General features: G+C 46.9%; 2 protein-coding genes across 2 annotated transcripts; one reads left to right on the top strand and one right to left on the bottom strand.

The window, feature by feature from the left end:
- The first annotated feature begins 377 nt into the window (after nt 1–377).
- Nucleotides 378–5,787, top strand: LOC125522015 (histone H3-like). Its single transcript, XM_048687079.1, has 7 exons — nt 378–596; nt 727–752; nt 847–886; nt 1,404–1,531; nt 1,628–1,702; nt 2,461–2,536; nt 5,396–5,787. Exons 1-7 carry the CDS (start codon nt 503–505, stop codon nt 5,446–5,448), a joined length of 492 nt encoding a protein of 163 aa, XP_048543036.1. The 5' UTR covers nt 378–502; the 3' UTR covers nt 5,449–5,787.
- Nucleotides 5,788–6,067: 280 nt separating this feature from the next.
- LOC125522005 (ABSCISIC ACID-INSENSITIVE 5-like protein 2) lies at nt 6,068–10,266 on the bottom strand. The gene is made up of 4 exons (XM_048687069.1): nt 9,932–10,266; nt 8,807–9,812; nt 8,216–8,287; nt 6,068–6,396 (listed from the first exon to the last, which is right to left on the bottom strand). Exons 2-4 carry the CDS (start codon nt 9,644–9,646, stop codon nt 6,316–6,318), a joined length of 993 nt encoding a protein of 330 aa, XP_048543026.1. The 5' UTR covers nt 9,647–9,812; nt 9,932–10,266; the 3' UTR covers nt 6,068–6,315.
- Between the last annotated feature and the right edge of the window lie 8,681 nt (nt 10,267–18,947).

Below are 18,947 nucleotides of genomic sequence, written 5' to 3'. Positions count from 1 at the left end.
TAATAGGCAGGGCAATGAGGTGGTTGTTAGGGTAAACCGATGGAGAAAAGTAGAACTGGGAGAAAATAAAATCAAAACAGATAAAACAAAATGTAGGGAATGTAGGTAAGGTTGGACGATATACGAGTGAAAAGTAAATTTTTTTAATTAGCTTTTATTTATTAGCTTTTGGACATGTGTGAAACTTGTGCCGAACGCGAGGCACTGTTCCAACGGTAACACTAGACGAATCGGGAGGGGAAAAAAATGGGGAGGAAATGTGGCAAGTTGCATCGCGTGTCTCCGGGAACCGCTCCGCCCCCACCCCGCCCCCCACCGGCGCCCGGGGCCCACGCGCCCAACGTTCGACTCGCCTCGCGCTAGTAGTAGTAACCGCTCCTCCAGCGGAAGCCCACGCGCCGCAGTAAAACAAACAATCGGCAGGGTTCGCGAAAAAAAGGAAAGTCCTCCCTCCCTCCTCCCCCGCGCCGACCCGCCGCCGTCGGCAGCGCGCCCCGACGCGATGGCCCGCACCAAGCACCCGGCCGTCAGGAAGACCAAGGCGCCGCCCAAGAAGCAGCTCGGGCCCCGCCCCGCGCAGCGGCGGCAGGAGACAGGTCAGCCCTTCCCTCCTTCCTCCCCCCGTCTCCCGCCTCTCGAGCGAACGCCGTCGCCATTTCGTCGCGAGAGATGGACGGACGGACGCCCCACGCATGACGCTAATGTGCTCTTCCTCTCCCTTTGCAGATGGCGCGGGCACGTCGGCGACACCGGTGCGCGGGACCTTCCCGGGTCGCTTCCTTTTCGTTTCGTCTTGTTTTCTGTTTTTTGGTCTGACTTGCTCGTCACCTGTTCGACGGAATGCAGAGGCGAGCCGGGCGGGCGGCGGCCCCAGGGGGGGCTCAAGGTGCGGCCTTCTTTGCGCTTTTCGGTTTTCCGCCGCGTGTTTAGGGCCATTTCCGTCTTGTTTGGGGGTGCGCGGGGCGGGGGGCTTGTTTTTTTTCCTCCCCCCTTCGTTGTTGCGCACATTGCTCGGGAATGCTGCCAGGAGCGGTTGCGGTTCTTCTTTGGCCCTTCGGGAGGGCTGGATCGGCAGTTTCTTCGCTTCCTTGCTCCAGATTTTAGTTCATCTTGTACCAGTACAGTAGCAAGATGATGGATGGGGGCTTGTTTTTTCTTTTCCCTTCCTTGTTCCGGACATTTCTCTGGAGCGACTTTTATGCATTTCCCAGTATTGTCATTTGTCCTTAGAGGGTAGTGGATCGGCAGTTTTCTTCGCCTCATTGGTCCAGATTTTAGTTTATCTTGTACGGTACCAAGATGATGGATGTGGCACAAAGTTCTCAGTTTGGGGGTTGCGCTCTTCCGGGCAGTTGTTATTTTGGTCTGTGATGACTAACTCGTATCTATTCTTGTGGGAGCAGGGGCAACTGGGCAACCCAAGCAGAGGAAGCCACACCGGTTCAGGCCAGGCACGGTGGCACTGCGGGAGATCAGGAGGTATCAGAAGTCGGTCGACTTTCTCATCCCGTTTGCACCATTTGTCCGTCTGGTGGGTACCTCTGTCTGTCATATCCTCTCGCTCTCTCTACAAACGATCTGCAGTGCAGAGTGTAATTGGAATATTTTGTTCCTGACAAATTTGCAGATCAAGGAGGTCACCGACTTCTTCTGTCCTGAAATCAGCCGCTGGACTCCCCAAGCGCTCGTCGCGATTCAAGAGGTCAGTGCTAAAACCTGGCATGTACTATTAGATCTGATGGTTTGATTAGAGTACTACAATGCAGATGAATTCAATATCCGAAAACCATGAACTGTGGGGTAGATACATGTATCGCCTTAATTCATGGTTTCTGAATGCTCTGCTATTAATTCAGTTTGATATATTTATTTAGCAGCATGGTATTGTTTTGGTGGCTGGTAAATCAAAACTGAAATGTGATTACGAGCAAAACGGTATCGATTGTCGATCCTGTGTGTTTGTGCACATCTGGTTGTTTGGTCAAGATGTGTTTGTGCACATCTTGCAACATGATCCTGCCCACACACTCAAAACTGACTATTGGTTAGGTTCCATTTGTCTTATGGAATTTAGGGTGTAACTGAGAGGTGAGCAAGTGGTAGTAACGTTCAATTTTGATTCAGGATGAGGATATTGTGATCCAGAAAATTGCATGTTATGGTTATGTGTCCAAACGCCAAATGATTATGTCTATATCCAGTACTTTAGAACCAGTACAACAACAAAAAGTACTTTAGAACCAGTCAAGTTTATTGTGCATTTATACAAGAGTGTTGTTTGCACAATAGACTTGCTTTAGTCGTCTCTTGCCAGAAATGCCTTCTTCTGCACAACGAGCAAAAATAACATAAAGTTGACTATACTCAGTGTGGCCTAAGAAATGAGTTGTACTTTTTAGTCACTGGCCTGTGTATTTGCTTTGAATTGACACATAATTCCCTTTTCCTTTCCCTCTGCAGGCTGCAGAGTATCACCTCGTCGACGTATTTGAAAGGGCAAATCACTGTGCCATCCATGCAAAGCGTGTTACCGTCAGTAAGTTCTCACTGAATGAAAACTCCCTTTCTTTTACAATATTGCGCAGAAGGAAACATGCCAGTTATGAAAGAGTTTCAATTACAGGATCACCTTTGCTTTTCATTTGATGTGATATCTAGTTTTGATGTTGTTTCAAGGTTCAAGAATTCTAATGATTAATGATAGGATCCACAATTGTTATATCTCTGCAGCTCCTCGTATCTGTTGTCCACGAACAAACATGTCAAACAATTCATTAAAAAGATGAAGAAGTCAAACAAACAGTATATGTGCACTGCATATTAGATATCAAACCTGGTTACTATACGACTGATCTGGCCTGACCCCCGCGTCGCCTCTCCCTGGCGGCACGGGGGGAACCACTCCGGCGCCGCCACCTTCCCTCCTCCCTCCACCCCCCCACCTCGCCGCCGCCTGAGGAGTTCGCCGGCGAAGCCCGGTCTGGCTCCAGGGAGGGTGGCGGCGGGGCATCTCTCTGCGAGGCGTGAGGGCGCATCTCGCGCGCGGGCGCGGCGAGCTTGGGCGGGATCGCGGGCGCGGCTCTGGCTCGGGCTGGTGAGGCTCCGGCGGTCCGAGGGGTGTCGCGGCGCGGCGGGGGGCTCGCTCCAGCGCGGGCGGTCCGAGGGGGCGCGGGATCTGGCGCTCCAGCAGGGTCAAGGGGAGGCGCGGATGCGTGCGGGCGGGCGTCTCGCGCGGTGCGTGCGTTGTGTGCGGCGCAAGTCGGGCGCGTGGGCGGGAGGTGGTTCGGCTCGGGAGGCGCCGGGCAGGGAAGCTCGTCAGGCGGGCGTGACGCGAGGAGGAAGCCGGGGCGGCGGCCCCGGGCTGGAGGGTGTCGTGTGCGCTCGCTTCTCATTCGCAGCTTGAGGTGCTGCTGCTGAGGGTGGTGCGCGGTGAAGCTTGGTGGTCGGCGTTGGAGAGTGCAAGGCGCAACAGGAACGGCTCCAATGATCTCCACGCTTCTGGGTGGATCAGATCTGCGGGCCTCCATAGGGGTGTGTTCCGGGCGAAAGCCTTGACCCGACTTTGTCGGTGCCGTCGATGGCGGCGCTTTCGGGCGTCGTTTCCCTCCTTGGAGGCGTCGTTGTGGAACTCATCTTCTCTATGTGGGGCTTGGGCTCTCCGGGTGAAAACCTAAGCTCCAGATCTTTCGGAGCGGGCGACGGCGGCGTCTTCGTCGTTTCCCTCTTGGGGGCGTTGCTTGGGAGAGTTAGCTTGTGCTTGGTGCGTTTGGTTTTCTCCTACGTCGGGTTTGGTGGATGCCGGGGCAGCGGCCCCGGACGGCTGATGAACGCCGAGGAGGCGGCCTCGGAAAGTGATGCGCGGTGCGGCTCCATGGGGCGGGGCGGTGGCTCGGCCTTCACTTGGGTGGCAATCTTGGGCCACTTGGGTGGCAGGCTTGTCAGTCCGGTCGACGCGTTCCAGAGGGGGCGGTCTGACTTTGCGTCGGGGCGGCGGCTCCAGATGTGGTGCGACGTTCGTGGTCTGCGAGCGGTTGCCTTGAGCAGCGTGGGCTGCGGGCAGCTGGGTCGCGCGGCGTTGCTGCTCGAGCGGAGCGGTGGTACATCGGGGCGGCGGCCCCGGAAGGTGGTGCCGGGTGAAAACCTAAGCTCCAGATCTTTCGGAGCGGGCGACGGCGGCGTCTTCGTCGTTTCCCTCTTGGGGGCGTTGCTTGGGAGAGTTAGCTTGTGCTTGGTGCGTTTGGTTTTCTCCTACGTCGGGTTTGGTGGATGCCGGGGCAGCGGCCCCGGACGGCTGATGAACGCCGAGGAGGCGGCCTCGGAAAGTGATGCGCGGTGCGGCTCCATGGGGCGGGGCGGTGGCTCGGCCTTCACTTGGGTGGCAATCTTGGGCCACTTGGGTGGCAGGCTTGTCAGTCCGGTCGACGCGTTCCAGAGGGGGCGGTCTGACTTTGCGTCGGGGCGGCGGCTCCAGATGTGGTGCGACGTTCGTGGTCTGCGAGCGGTTGCCTTGAGCAGCGTGGGCTGCGAGCAGCTGGGTCGCGCGGCGTTGCTGCTCGAGCGGAGCGGTGGTACATCGGGGCGGCGGCCCCGGAAGGTGGTGCCGGTTGATTGCGCTGGGCGCGACGGAGCGGTGGATGTCGGGGCGGCGGCCCCAAGAAAATCACTATGGCGTCCAGACTTCTGTGGCAACGATGATGGTGGGAGCGATGTCGGTGACGCGGCAATGGTTGCGATAGTCGGCTCTTCTCCGGCGTGTCCACGATATTGCCTCGGTTTGTTTGTTGTTGTGGAGTCGAAGCTGCGGCGGCGAGGCCCTGTGGTATACGATGACTGGTTTCAGGTGTCCTTTCGGCGATCTTCCGTGGCGCCAGCCGTGCCTGGTTTCGTTCTTCTGAGTTCTCCGTCAGAATCGGAGCTGCGTTGTCTGTCCGCAGGTCGACATGTCGTCGAGAAGGGTGGGCTTTGCCCAGTGTGTTTTAGTCTATGCGAGTGGGCTCGGCCCTTGTTGTTCCGGTTTTTGCCCGGTTTTCCGTAATTAACTGGGCAATTCTCTTCTGCTTAATTAATAGATGAGGCAATCTTTGCCTCCGTTTCAAAAAAAAAAACCTGGTTACTATAGCAGGAAATTCAGGGTTGATTACTTTATTTCTTATCTGAAGGATAAACATTGTATCAAATCAGAATTTTATTTGTAAGTTACATTTTTTGTTTACTTATAAAACTTGGAAACTGTTTTACTGTGACAAATAGATGCCACTAGAATCATGATCATCTCATCATGGCTGTTGCTATTCTAACAAATAAATGCTCCTGAACAAATGGGAACTATATATGAAGATGTATGGACCAGCATGTTCCTGTTAACCTGACCTTTTTCCTTTTTTTGCTGCTGCAGTGCAAAAGGACATACAGCTTGCAAGGCGTATCGGCGGGAGGAGGCTTTGGTGATACTTCTGGAAGACGTTTTCTGCATCATAGGGGGGAAAGACTCTGGTGATACTAATGGGAGATGTTTTATGTATTGGGGGTGCAAAGGCAGTGTTCATAGTGGTCCAATATGTTTGACTGTGTCGTTAGAAAGTATTGTAGGTGTATCTTCATTTAGTTAGCTTTGTCTTCGAAGTTGATCTGATTCGTTACATGTTTGGGATCATTTGACTTCACATTCAGGCATTGTTCCATTTGAATTGATTGTGGATATGGGATTTTAAATGACTTGGAATCGGTTGTGGATTTTCCGCATTATTGAAGGAGCGAACCAGAATTGCGCGCAAGCGTTTTCATGCATGTTTTGTTTGTGATCAGCGCCTTTGCAGTTCTTTGCAGTTCTAATGATGCAGTACAACTGCTGTCACACACCGCACCATTTCTTCGATAATGATGCAGTACAACTGCCATCACACACTGCGCCATTGATGATCAAACTTCACGCTGATTTCAAGACTCGTATAGGAATTGGCTGTCAAATTCTCACCCAGATATCTCAGCTAAAACAGCAACGAAAAGACACTTTCTTTGGGCGGCCCCACATACATGACCAATATGATGAGATAGAGACGGACATAACTTATCATGTACAAAGAAGGAGCTCTGATAAAATTAAAACATGTACCTGGCAGATTTACACACACTGACAAAGCCTCGGAACAGACAGATCATCTGGGACATGCTAAGGGCCGCCTAGGGCTGCTACTCATCTACAAACTCTGAACCACCGGGCTGGGACAAGCTACAACACCTCAGGCTACCAACTGTTTCTACCACAACCACGGAAACCATATGAGCGGTGTAATTCTACAAAATTTACTATCGACGTCAAACAGGGGCAGAACTTGTTCTCCGGAGTTGATACTTGGGTTCTGGGGGAGGCGCGGAGGTTATCATCATGTCCAACTCCTGAAATTATCATGAAATGGAAGGCGTCAGACATGACATCAATATAACATAATATGAAATGGAAGGCGTCAGAAATGACATCAATATAACATAATATAAGCTACTTGGCATCCAAAAGAAGTGTGGGGATATTGTTTAGAGAGGGAGTGCTTAGCATCCAAAAGAAGTGTGAGGATATTGTTTGCTGAATTGAAGAACAAGAGTCAATTACATCATGCTGACAAAAAAATATTTATAGCGACAAAGTAATGACCAATGAAATCTCAGTATCATTGTGTTTGGCAAAAAAAGAACAGGACTACAAATATTGCTAGATATGATTAATATCACCAGCATCATCTTTAGGTGATGTAGTCTTAACAGATAAATGGCAGGCACCCATTGCAAGGACCAAATGGAATTGCACTCTCTGTGGTTTTCTTTTACCCGGTGCTCTGTTGCTTCACGTGTGATTATGATTTAGTGAGTACAAAGTCTAATGTACTCATTTCCAATGTTGATCTGTTTGTTAAGTGTGGTTCCTGTCAATGTTCATGATATGTGTTTATTTTACTTTCATGAAGGACTGCAATCTGTTGGGTAACTCCAGGTTTGTCAATTGTATAAAGAACTGGGTTTTCATTTTTAGATTGTACGGAGGACTACAGGGAAGCAATTCTATTACACTGCTAACTCGCCAAGTATAAAGCCATGATTCATTGATTCAAACAAAAGTTCATCAAGATAACCTATCTATATATTCAATTCTCAGCAGCAACTTAGTTTTGATCAACCAAAGCAAATGCCTTAAGGGCGCCAAGCATCTTACTGAATTGCTACACTGTAGAGAAGGGCAATAAAGTTCTATGAATTAATGCTGCAGTTCTTCGTACAAACTGCTTATTAGGAATAGCATGTAGTGCTGAAATCACTCGCATTGTTAACTAATAAGAACTACTAAGAAGCAACCGAAACAATAGAGTACAACATATGTGCTTGCAACTATATATCTTATATAGACAAACCCCACTACAAGTCATTAAATAGCAGTTTTTCTGCTTCCATATCATTAAAATTGTTGTAGCCATGCACATATCAAGTTCACCATGCAAAACATCGACATGCTTAGCCTAACTACATCGGTCAATACATTCAGTAGGGTATATTCAATTAAATAAGATGCTCGAGAACTTCATAAGAGTTTCCTCTAAATTCGAATGACCAGCTGCTTATATCTCCAAAAATTACTAAGTTCAAGCTAACAAAAACTAGCTCCATTCAGTTGATTTATATACATTATGGTATGTTTGGCCTTGTAAAAAAGTGTAGCACAAAGTCAATGCCAAAACTTAGTTAGTGTAAGCAAGAAAAATAACTTTGAGACTCCACTTTCATTACATAGCCTCCAATAGATATTTGAACATAAAAAACAAACAATGAGATCACTGCATCTGTCTGTCACCTGGTAACTAACATAGTTTTCTCAACAATACTGGACAAAAAAAAGTAGCAATGATCATATGGGGTTCAGCAGTGACAATATAGATACAGGTCTGCAAATCATACTAAATGAGTTGTGTGGGTGGTCGTACTATGGAATTAACTAACATGATCACATCAGTATAGTGCACTTATTACACATGATATTATTGAGCCCAAGTAAAAAAGAAGTTGAACGATCGACTAGTGTGAAACAAAATAGCTTACTACCTGAATAAAAACATTGTTACAATAACTTGGGTTCACTACAATGCATAGTGGAATGCTGTAGTTAAATATCCCCTCCACCAAAAAGAAGGGGCGAAAAGTAACAGTGTTACAGTAACAGAAGACAAAGTACCTTCTGCTTCTTCAACCTCTCGTTCTCCTCTTCTAGACGAGACACCTTGTTTTCAAGCTCATTAGTATAAGCCTGCCAAGTAGAATGCAATAGGTTATTGCTATATTTTTTATTAATATAGTAGAGTGACATGGAATGAGAATAACTCAATAGGCTACTCCAGTGGCATAGTCGATTCTTTTTACTCTGCATATAAGTTTAGTCTGAAGTCAAACTTTGTAAATTTTGACCAACTTTATAGGAAACAAATATCAACATTCGCAATACAAAATCAATATCATTAGATGCATCATGAAATTAATTTTCATACTGTATAACTTTAGTATTGTAGATGTTGATATTTTTTATATAAATTTGCTCAAACTTTATGAAGTTTGACTTCAAACAAATCTTATATGCGAAGTAAAAGAAACGGAAGGGAGTACCTAATGATACTCTTGCAATTTGAGACTAAAAAATGTAATACAAATAGTTAAATTGATACATTCAACAATAACTTTTCACAAAGTTTTGATGCTGCAATCATAACATTATAACAGGGCATAAACAATGCGTAGGAAAACAGGAATAGACAGGACAATAGCTGTAGACCTGCTTCCTCGCTCTGGACCGTGCAGCTGATTCCCTGTTTTTTATCATTCTCTTCTGCCTTCTTTCTACGACTTTATCAGTTACACCATCTGAGGCACCACGCTTGCGCCTAGCTGTCTGAGGATCAGAAAGCGCATCGAGCATTGGTGACGTAATCTGGCCATCCGGGTAAATTGGTTCCATGATAGCACCTGTAGCAACAGACAATGGCTGAGGACCCAAATGACTTGCCATGAAAGGACCTGCCATGCGTGGATGCTGGGGCTCCAGGTACTGCTGTAACCAATGCGCTCCGGGGTTCAAACTGGGCGCAGCAGCCTCAATTACACTGCTCCCAACCGCACCCATGTTAGCTGGCAAGTCAATCGGATCCTTCAAATGCCCTTCAGCGACAACTCCAGCTTTCACCAGGAAATCCTCAAGTGTCATCTCCCCAAAGGTCGGCTGCCTCTCCCGCCTCCGCCGACTACCCTCCTCGCCACTTCTCTTCGGCGAATCCTGGATGCCCTTCCACACCTCGTCCACCGTCTTCTTGCTCAGCTCCGGAGGCATGGTGATGCTCCCCTGGCGAAGCAGGCCCGGGGCCGGCTCAGACTGGCCGGCGACGCCGCCGACAGGATCCACGCCGTCAGGAAACACGCTCTTGAGCAGCTCGTCGAGGTTCATACTAAGCAAAGGCTCTGTCAGCTGGCTCTGCACCTCATCGAGGGTAAGGCTGTACAGGGAACCTTGCCTCGCCAGGCCCTGCTGCGCCTGCCCGCGCTGCCCTGGGCCGGCATAGCCGCCGCCGCCGCCGCCGCCGCCTCCTGCCTGCGACTGCGACGCCATTGCCTGAATCATGAACCGGCGCTCTCTTGGACTGGTCGCCCCTATGGGGACAAACACCTCGGGAACAACGGTGCCCAAAGCAGCCCCCTTTCCACCGGCAAAGACCCGGTCACAAGTCGCCGAACCGCAGATCCACGAGACGGCGCACTGCGGCAGCACGCGCCGGCGAACGAACCTCCTATGAGACAGTAGCATGTTTGCATCAGACAGAATCGCACACCCGTTCATGAACAGAGTGGCATGGGAAGGAAAACACGAGCACAGACGGGACGAGCGCGCAAGGAACGTTAACCCAACCTCGACTTGTCTTCCGGAGACGACGGCGACCAGCGGATTGGAGGCAAGTCCGGCGACCGGATCTCCGCCGCTCCGACCTCCCAGCTGGAGTCCGCGCCGAATTGAACGGGGCACCCGCGCGATTCCCGCCCGCCTGGCGCCGGATCAAGGCCCCGCGCGGCGGTCAGAGCTGGCTGAGGCTGAGGCTGGCGCCTGCCATTGGGGAAGGGAGGAGGAGGCGACGGCGGAGGCAGCCACGGTGGGAGTGGAAGTGGAGGAGAAGGAAGAAACTGACGGGAGGGCCCTGATGCGAAACCGTGGGCGACGGGGGGCAATGGGCCCACCAGAGGACGGAAATGGGCCTGGGTGTTTACGCACCCCCGCCTATCGGATAAAAAGTGCCGGATCCGGAGCGTGTCGGGTGCCAGTTTGAGCTTCCAACAAAGAAAACATTAACGATGCAAAGTGAGGTTTTTTTTGTCGATGCAAATGGAGCTGCTAGTACGATGTCGATGGGCTAAGAGCATCTCCAACGGCAACTTGTAATTTTCCTTCCACATACGTCCGCGAGTAGAAGGTGATCAGTCCGCAGACACGGATACGGAAAACCGTCATTCAACCATAATAACCGCATACATTTCAAACTCTTTTTTAACAAACTGAATGAAATTCGTGATCGGATTTCATATAAATATGGGGATTTCTATTTTTGTGCCCTCGGTTACTTAGTATTCCTTAATTTTGCCCTATTCAGGTAGTGTCCCTCACTTCTGCTCTCCATCACTCGTCCCACACTCAAAAATATCCAAAACGGAGTGATTCCGTCGAGTCAATGTAGGTGTCTGTTACCTGGCGCATATACTGACGCATGGGGCATCCAGGACTCACGTGTAATAGTGAAATATATAGACATGTAGGACACCTCGGGGCCTGCATGTCAGTGTCTGATTTATTTGCAAAACGAAGGGTGAAATATAATGCCGTTAATGGGGGTCGAACACAGGAGCAACGATTGAATAGGCATCGTGCGAGCCATCTCAGCCGTGTGCGTTTGTGTCCTTATGGGCAGACCCTCGGCTATGACTTGATATTTTCTACGTTACACAAGGGCTCACGAACCAGTGACCCTGAAAAGATAGACCACGGCAGTGAAAATTACAGTAGATTTAGAGGTTCATATAAGATTAATAATGACCTAAGCGATCAAAAAAAGATTAATAATGACCCACAGGTATACATTGTAGTCTTTTCGATAAATAAGAGTATTGAACCCAACGAGGAGCATAAGGAAATAACAAACGGTTTTCTGCAAGGTATTCTCTGCAAGTACTGAAAGTAGCGGTAACAGATAGTTTTGTAGCAAGATAATTCGTAACAAGTAGCAAGTAACAGTAGTAACAAAGGGCAGCAAGGTAGCTCAATCCTTTTTATAGCAAAGGACAAGCCTGAAAGTTCTCTTATACAGAGTAGTAAGCAAAGCGTTCTCGAGGACACATGAGTATAGGTTCATACTAATCAAATGTACAAGTAACTGACCCTTATCAAGCTTTACACACATAGTGTTTTGATCTAAGATTGCAATTCTTCCATGTTTCCGCAGTAGCATATTGTTCCATGGAGCTAGGGTCCAAAATAGGAATCAACAACTGTTTCCACGACTCTACCGCCCAGCCAATCCTGTTCCACTGAATCCCCTCCCTTTTTCATGGCCACATATCTTTATGGCTAAGGAGTGGGAAATCTTTCTCCTGTTACACAAATCAAATGTTTCATTTGGGAAAAGCCACCTCTTTCTCCACAAACAATGCCTTTGTCATTTGATCAAGTTTTTATCTGTTTGATAGGAACAACTTTGCTAAATATTGAGAACTCTCGGATAGAGTATTAGAATGAAAATACCATTAATTATATAAGGAAGAACCCAGGGTTCTAGCACATCTCCATTCCTTAGTCGTGCAGGCCTCTTCACGACTCAAAGGAGAGTCCCATCCGAACATGTATAAAAATGATGAAAGGTGGCTTTGCCACTGAGGGAGTCCTGGATTATGGGGTCCTCGGGTGGGCTGTGTGATATGGGTCGGATTGATGGGTGGTGAAGATATAAGGTAGAAGGCCTTCCCCCATGTCCGGATGGGACTCTCCTTTGAGTGGATGGCAAGATTGGCGTCTGGGTGTATAGTTTCCTTCCTCTGTAAACCGACTCTGTACAACCCTAGGCCCCTCGGTATCTATATAAACTATAGGGTTTAGTCCGTAGAGGCTATCGGAATTCATATAGGCTAGACAGCTAGGGTTTAGCCATTACGATCTCGAGGTAGATCAACACTTATAATCCATATACTCATCAAAGTCAATCAAGCAGGAAGTAGGGTTTTACCTCCATTAAGAGGGCCCAAACCTGGGTAAACTTCAGGTCCCCTTTGTCTCCTGTTACCTTTGATCCTCAGACACACAGTCCGGGACCCCCTACCCGAGATCGGCCGGTTTTGACACCGACATTGGTGCTTTCATTGAGAGTTCCACTATGTCATCGGCAGAAGGTTCGATGGCTCGTTCAATCGTCAACAACAATGCTGTTTCTGGGGAAACCTTCCTCCCCGGTCAACTTTTTGTGTTTGGCGGCTTCGCTCTGCGTGCTAATTCGATTGGTCACCTCAAACAGATCGACAACTACGCCCCTGGTCATCAGATCAGATTCGGGAGCCTGAATTACGTTGCCGACATCCGAGGAGACCTGATCTTTGAAGGGTTCACGACCTCGACAATTGTTCCTCTGCTCCAAGAGGAAAACCTATCGGACCCGTCACCATGCACCACTCAAGGACCAACTATCATCCCTGCCCTAGCCTTAGATCCAGGGTAGACTACTTCATCCGAAGATGGGTATCTGAAACCCACCGGACTCTCTCCTACTATGGAACTTTTCTCCAGAGACCCGGAGGCAACTATGTCTTCGGCGAGCCTGGAATCAAGCAGGACCCTCCCTGTCATCGGGGAGCCGAACCCGCCTCAGGATGCAAACTCCGAACTATCAAGGTCTGAATCTAGTGAGCACAGCCTGGCAGAATCTGTTGTGCCTAGCCCTACAGGTCCTCGGCTCCCCGTCCGGCCTTCGCTCTTAAACGAGGCCTTGGACTTAATGCGATCCCTCGCCATTACGGAAGTATCGCCTCCTAACTACACCCAACCAGGACTAGGGGCTGAGAGCAGGGAATTTTACATCCCACCCACCACCCACTTAATAGCCATTGTCGAGGATTTGACTGACATGCTAGACTACGCCTCCGAAGACATCGACGGTGTGGACGAAGATGTCGGAGACAAACAAAGCCAAGACCCGCAATTCACCAGGCATTGGACGACTACCTACACATATGATGTTTATATGGTGGATACACCCAAAGAGGACGACGAAGAAGGTAGGAAAGATCCGACCAAGGACAAGCCCGCTGAGGTACCACCAAAGCGTCGACGTCAGAGGCGCCGCTCAAAATCGCGTCGCCAAAAGGAAAGCGACACCGGCAGCGGAGAAAATAACACGCCGGGCGATGCCAAAAATCCCGAAGACTCGGTCGAGCCTGCGTCCGAGCAGGATGAATGGGAGGAGGGACAAGTCAACCCCGACGAGCCGGTCAGGAATGAGGACTCGGAAGATAGTAACTATCTACCGATCTTCGAGGATGACATCAGCCTCGGCAACGAAGACTTCATCGTGCCAGAGGAACCCCTCGAGCAAGAGCGCTTTAAGCGTCAGCTAATCGCAACTGCGCAAAGCCTAAAGAAGAAGCAATAACAGCTCTAAAGCTGAACAGGATACCCTCAACGGCAAATGGACCCAAGTCCTAGCTGGCGAAGAATACGGCCTCGAGCGCCCAACAAAGAGTTATCCGAAGCGTCGGTTACTACCACAATTTGACGACGAGGCCCTTGAGCCAATACCGTCGAGATATGACCACGCTGATGAACCAGACCGACCACCACGTGGGCGAGATAAAGCGGCTGCTTGTGCCGAACACCAACCCCTACCACCTCGCCGTCGAGGCAAAGAGGTAGCAGCTCCGGGCTATACCTACGACTTACGCTAGGACCTGGACAATAGAGTCGGTCAGGCCAAATCAATCTATGGATCGAGGGGGCGTGCCCCAACGCGAGACGACGGTCATCAAGCCTGGCGCGACAAGCATAACCTCTCCCCAGCCGAAAACCGAATATGGATGTCATCCGAACTCCGTCACGACGTTGCCCGATACAGAGGCGCCGCACACCCCTTATGCTTTACCAATGAGGTAATGCAACACCAGTTCCCAGAAGGGTTTAAATCTGTAAACATTGAAGCATATGATAGAACGACCGATCCCGCGGTATGGATTGAGGACTTTCTTCTCCATATTCACATGGCTCGCGACGATGATCTCCACGCCATCAAATACCTCCCCTTAAAGCTGAAAGGACTAGCACGACACTGGTTAAACAGCCTCCCAGAGAACTCCATTGGTAGCTGGGAAGATCTGGAGGATGCCTTTAGAGACAGCTTTCAAGGTACCTATGTCCGGCCTCTGAACGCCAATGACCTTAGTCATATAGTCCAGCAACCCGAAGAGTCAGCCCGCAAACTCTGGACTAGGTTCTGATACGTCTCCGTCGTATCTACTTTTCCAAACACGTTTGCCCTTGTTTTGGACTCTAACTTGCATGATTTGAATGGAACTAACCCGGACTGACGATGTTTTCAGCAGAATTGCCATGGTGTTATTTATGTGCATAAACAAAAGTTCTCAGAATGACCTGAAACTTCACAGAACGTCTTTTTGGAAATAATAAAAAGTCCTTGCAAAAGATGAAGACCATGGGGCCCACACCCTAGCCACGAGGGTGGGGGCGTGCCTGCCCCCCTAGGCGCGCCCCCTACCTCGTGGGCCCCCTGGAGCTCCTCTGACCTCAACTCCAACTCTATATATTTGCTTTCGGGGAGAAAAAATAAAGGAGAAGGATTCATCGCGTTTTATGATACGGAGCCGCCGCCAAGCCCTAAAACCTCTCGGGAGGGCTGATCTGGAGTCCGTCCGGGGCTCCGGAGAGGGGAATCCGTCGCCATCGTCATCATCAACCATCCTCCATCACCAATTTCATGATGCTCACTGCCGTGCGTGAGTAATTCCATCGTAGGCTTGCTAGACGGTGATGGGTTGGATGAGATTTATCATGTAATCAAGTTAGTTTTGTTAGGGTTTGATCCCTAGTATCCACTATGTTCTGAGATTGATGTTGCTATGACTTTGCTATGCTTAATGCTTGTCACTAGGGCCCGAGTGCCATGATTTCAGATCTGAACCTATTATGTTTTCATCAATATATGAGAGTTCTTGATCCTATCTTGCAAGTCTATAGTCACCTACTATGTGTTATGATCCGGCAACCCCGAAGTGACAATAATTGGGACCACTCCCGGTGATGACCGTAGTTTGAGGAGTTCATGTATTCACCATGTGTTAATGCTTTGGTCCGGTACTCTATTAAAAGGAGGCCTTAATATCCCTTAGTTTCCACTAGGACCCCGCTGCCACGGGAGGGTAGGACAAAAGATGTCATGCAAGTTCTTTTCCATAAGCACGTATGACTATATTCAGAATACATGCCTACATTACATTGATGAATTGGAGCTAGTTCTATGTCACCCTAGGTTATGACTGTTACATGATGAACCGCATCCAGCATAATTCTCTATCACCGATCTATTGCCTACGAGTTTTCCATATATTGTTCTTCGCTTATTTACTTTTCCGTTGCTATTGCTATCATCACTACAAAATACCAAAAACATTACTTTTGCTACCATTACTTTTGCTATCGTTACCACTATTATCCTATTACTTTGTTGCTAAATACTTTGCTGCAGATGTTAAGTTTCCAGGTGTGGTTGAATTGACAACTCAGCTGCTAATACTTAAGAATATTCTTTGGCTCCCCTTGTGTCTAATAAATAAATTTGGGTTGAATACTCTACCCTCAAAAACTGTTGCGATCCCCTATACTTGTGGGTTATCAAGACTATTTTGTGGCGCCGTTGCCGGGGAGCATAGCTCTATTCTTTGAGTCACTTGGGATTTATATCTGCTTATCATTATGAAGAACTTGAGAGATCCAAAAACCAAGATTTATCCCTCAACTACAAGGGGAGGTAAGGAACTGCCATCTAGCTCTGCACTTGATTCACCTTCTATTTTGAGTAAGCTTGCGACACCTAAACCTGCTTCTGCTATTCATTCTGATATGTCGCATGTTATTGATGATGCCACTTCTTCTATACATGATACTTATGATGAAACTGCCTCTATGCTTGATACTACTATGCCACTTGGTGAATTTCTTGATGAACAACTTGCTAGGGTTAGAGAGAATGAAATTATTGAAACTGATAATATTGATGAAAGTGATGATGAAGACTCTCCCCCTAATAAATATGAATTACCTGTTGTTCCTGAGGGTTATGTTCTGGATGAAGAATCTGCTAGAGCTATTTTAGCTTGCAATGATAGATATGATCTAAAGAGGTTATTAGCTAAATGGAAGCAGCAATCCCTTAATGCTAGAATGAAACCTGACCCTGCTTTTGCTACTTCACCTATCTGTGTTACCGATAAGGATTATGAATTCTCAGTTGATCCTGATATAATTACTTTGGTTGAATCTGATCCTTTTTATGGCTATGAATCTGAAACTGTTGTGGCACATCTTACTAAAATAAATAATATAGCCACCCTATTCACTAAAGATGAGAGAACTCGCTACTTTTATATCCTTAAAATATTTCTGTTCTCATTAAAGGGTGATGCTAAGATATGGTTTAATTCTCTTGATCCTGGTTGTGTGCGTAGTCCCCAGGATATGATTTATTACTTCTCTGCTAAATATTTCCCTGCTCATAAGAAACAAGCTGCTTTAAGGGATATATATAATTTTGTGCAAATTGAAGAAGAGAGTCTCCCACAAGCTTGGGGGAGGCTTCTCCAATTACTTAATGCTTTGCCTGATCATCCGCTTAAGAAAAATGAAATACTTGATACCTTTTATAATGGACTATCCGATGCTTCCAGAGATTACCTGGATAGTTGTGTTGGTTCTGTTTTCAGGGAAAGAACACCAGATGAAGCTAAAATTTTATTGAATAATATGTTGACTAATGAAAATAATTTGACACTTCCTGAGCCTATTCCTAAACCAACTCCGAAGAAGAGAGGTGTTCTATTTCTCAGTCCTGAAGATATGCAAGAGGCAAAGAAATCCATGAAAGAAAAGGGTATTAAAGGTGAAGATGTTAAGAATTTACCTCCTATTGAAGAAATACATGGTCTTGATAACCCGACACAGGTAGTAAAGGTAAATTCTCTCTATAGATATGATAAAGCTGAAATCCCACTTACTAAGTTTGCTAGCACATGCTTAGATGAGTTTGATAAATTTATGGTTAAGCAAGAAGACTTCAATGCTTATTTTGGTAGAGAATTAAAACGCAGTGCTGATATGCTTGAACACTTGGGTGATTATATGGCTAATGTCAAAGGTGAACTTAAACTTATTAGTAAACATGCTTCTATGGTTACCACTCAAGTAGAACAAGTACTTAAAGCTCAAAATGATTTGCTCAATGAATTGAATAATAAGAATAATGATTATGTTGTTAGAGTGGCTACTAGAACTGGTAGAATGACTCAGGAACCTTTGTATCCCGAAGGCCACCCTAAGAGAATTGAGCAAGATTCTCAGAGAAATAATGTAGATGCACCTAGTACTTCTAAAAGGAAGAAAAAGAAAAATGATAGGACTTTGCATGCTTCTAGTGAACCCATTACTGAAACAGCTGAGAATCCAAATGATATTTCTATTTCTGATGTTGAAACACAATCTGGTAATGAACCTGAAACTAGTGATAATGTTAATGATAATGTTCATGTTGATGCTCAACCTAGTAATGATAATGATATAGAAATTGAACCTGCTGTTGATCTTGATAACCCACAATCAAAGAATCAACGTTATGATAAGAAAGACTTTGTTGCTAGGAAACATGGTAAAGAAAGAGAACCATGGGTTCAGAAACCCATGCCTTTTCCTCTCAAACCATCCAAGAGAAAGGATGATGAGGATTTTGAGCGCTTTGCTGAAATGATTAGACCTATCTTTTTGCGTATGCGATTAACTGATATGCTTAAAATGAATCCTTATGCTAAGTACATGAAAGGAAATGTTACTAATAAAAGAAAGATACCGGAAGCTGAAATTTCCACCATGCTTGCTAATTATACTTTTAAGGGTGGAATACCAAAGAAACTTGGAGATCCAGGAGTACCCACTATACCATGCTCCATTAAAAGAAACTATGTTAAAACTACTTTATGTGATCTTGGAGCCGGTGTTAGTGTTATGCCTCTCTCTTTATATCGTAGACTTGATTTGAATAAGTTGACACCTACTGAAATATCTTTGCAAATGGCTGATAAATCAACTGCTATACCTGTCGGTATTTGTGAGGATGTGCCTGTTGTGGTTGCAAACGTTACTATTTTAACGAACTTTGTTATTCTTGATATTCGCGAGGATGACAGTATGTCCATTATTCTTGGAAGACCCTTTTTGAATACTGCAGGGGCTGTTATTAATTTCAACAAAGGCAATGTCACTTTTCATGTTAATGGTAATGAGCATACGGTACACTTTTCGAGGAAACAACCTCAAGTCCACAATATCAATTCTGTTGGAAAAATTCCATCAATTATTTTTGGAGGTTTTGAATTTCCTCTTCCTACTGTCAAGAAGAAATATGATATTCTTATTGTTGGAGATGTGCATATCCCCGTTGAGGTAACCTAGTGTTATTCGAAAACTCTCCGGTTTCATGTTATTCGGAATGAGTTTGTTAACAAGACTTGATCAACCTTGTTAATGGATTCCTTTTGATGATCATGAGATGGATGAAGTTAGAAAGCACAAACCCGTGTACCCTCCTTTTACTTTCTGTTATTTATATTAAATAAAATAA

Source organism: Triticum urartu, chromosome 1, assembly GCF_003073215.2.
Source record: "Triticum urartu cultivar G1812 chromosome 1, Tu2.1, whole genome shotgun sequence".
NCBI classification, from domain to species: domain Eukaryota; kingdom Viridiplantae; phylum Streptophyta; class Magnoliopsida; order Poales; family Poaceae; genus Triticum; species Triticum urartu.
The sequence above is the reverse complement of the archived record's forward strand: the minus strand, read 5'-3'. Positions and strand labels throughout refer to the sequence as shown.

Coding starts and splice junctions, on each gene's coding strand:
- LOC125522015 (XM_048687079.1), top strand. CDS start 503: ATGGCCCGCACCAAGCACCCGGCCGTCAGGAAGACCAAGGCGCCGCCC. Junction 887..1,403: donor GGCCCCAGGGGGGGCTCAAG/GTGCGGCCTTCT, acceptor TTGTGGGAGCAG/GGGCAACTGGGCAACCCAAG. Junction 1,532..1,627: donor TTGCACCATTTGTCCGTCTG/GTGGGTACCTCT, acceptor ACAAATTTGCAG/ATCAAGGAGGTCACCGACTT.
- LOC125522005 (XM_048687069.1), bottom strand. CDS start 9,646: ATGATTCAGGCAATGGCGTCGCAGTCGCAGGCAGGAGGCGGCGGCGGC. Junction 8,288..8,806: donor GGTCCAGAGCGAGGAAGCAG/GTCTACAGCTAT, acceptor TCTACTTGGCAG/GCTTATACTAATGAGCTTGA. Junction 6,397..8,215: donor AGAGGTTGAAGAAGCAGAAG/GTACTTTGTCTT, acceptor TGATAATTTCAG/GAGTTGGACATGATGATAAC.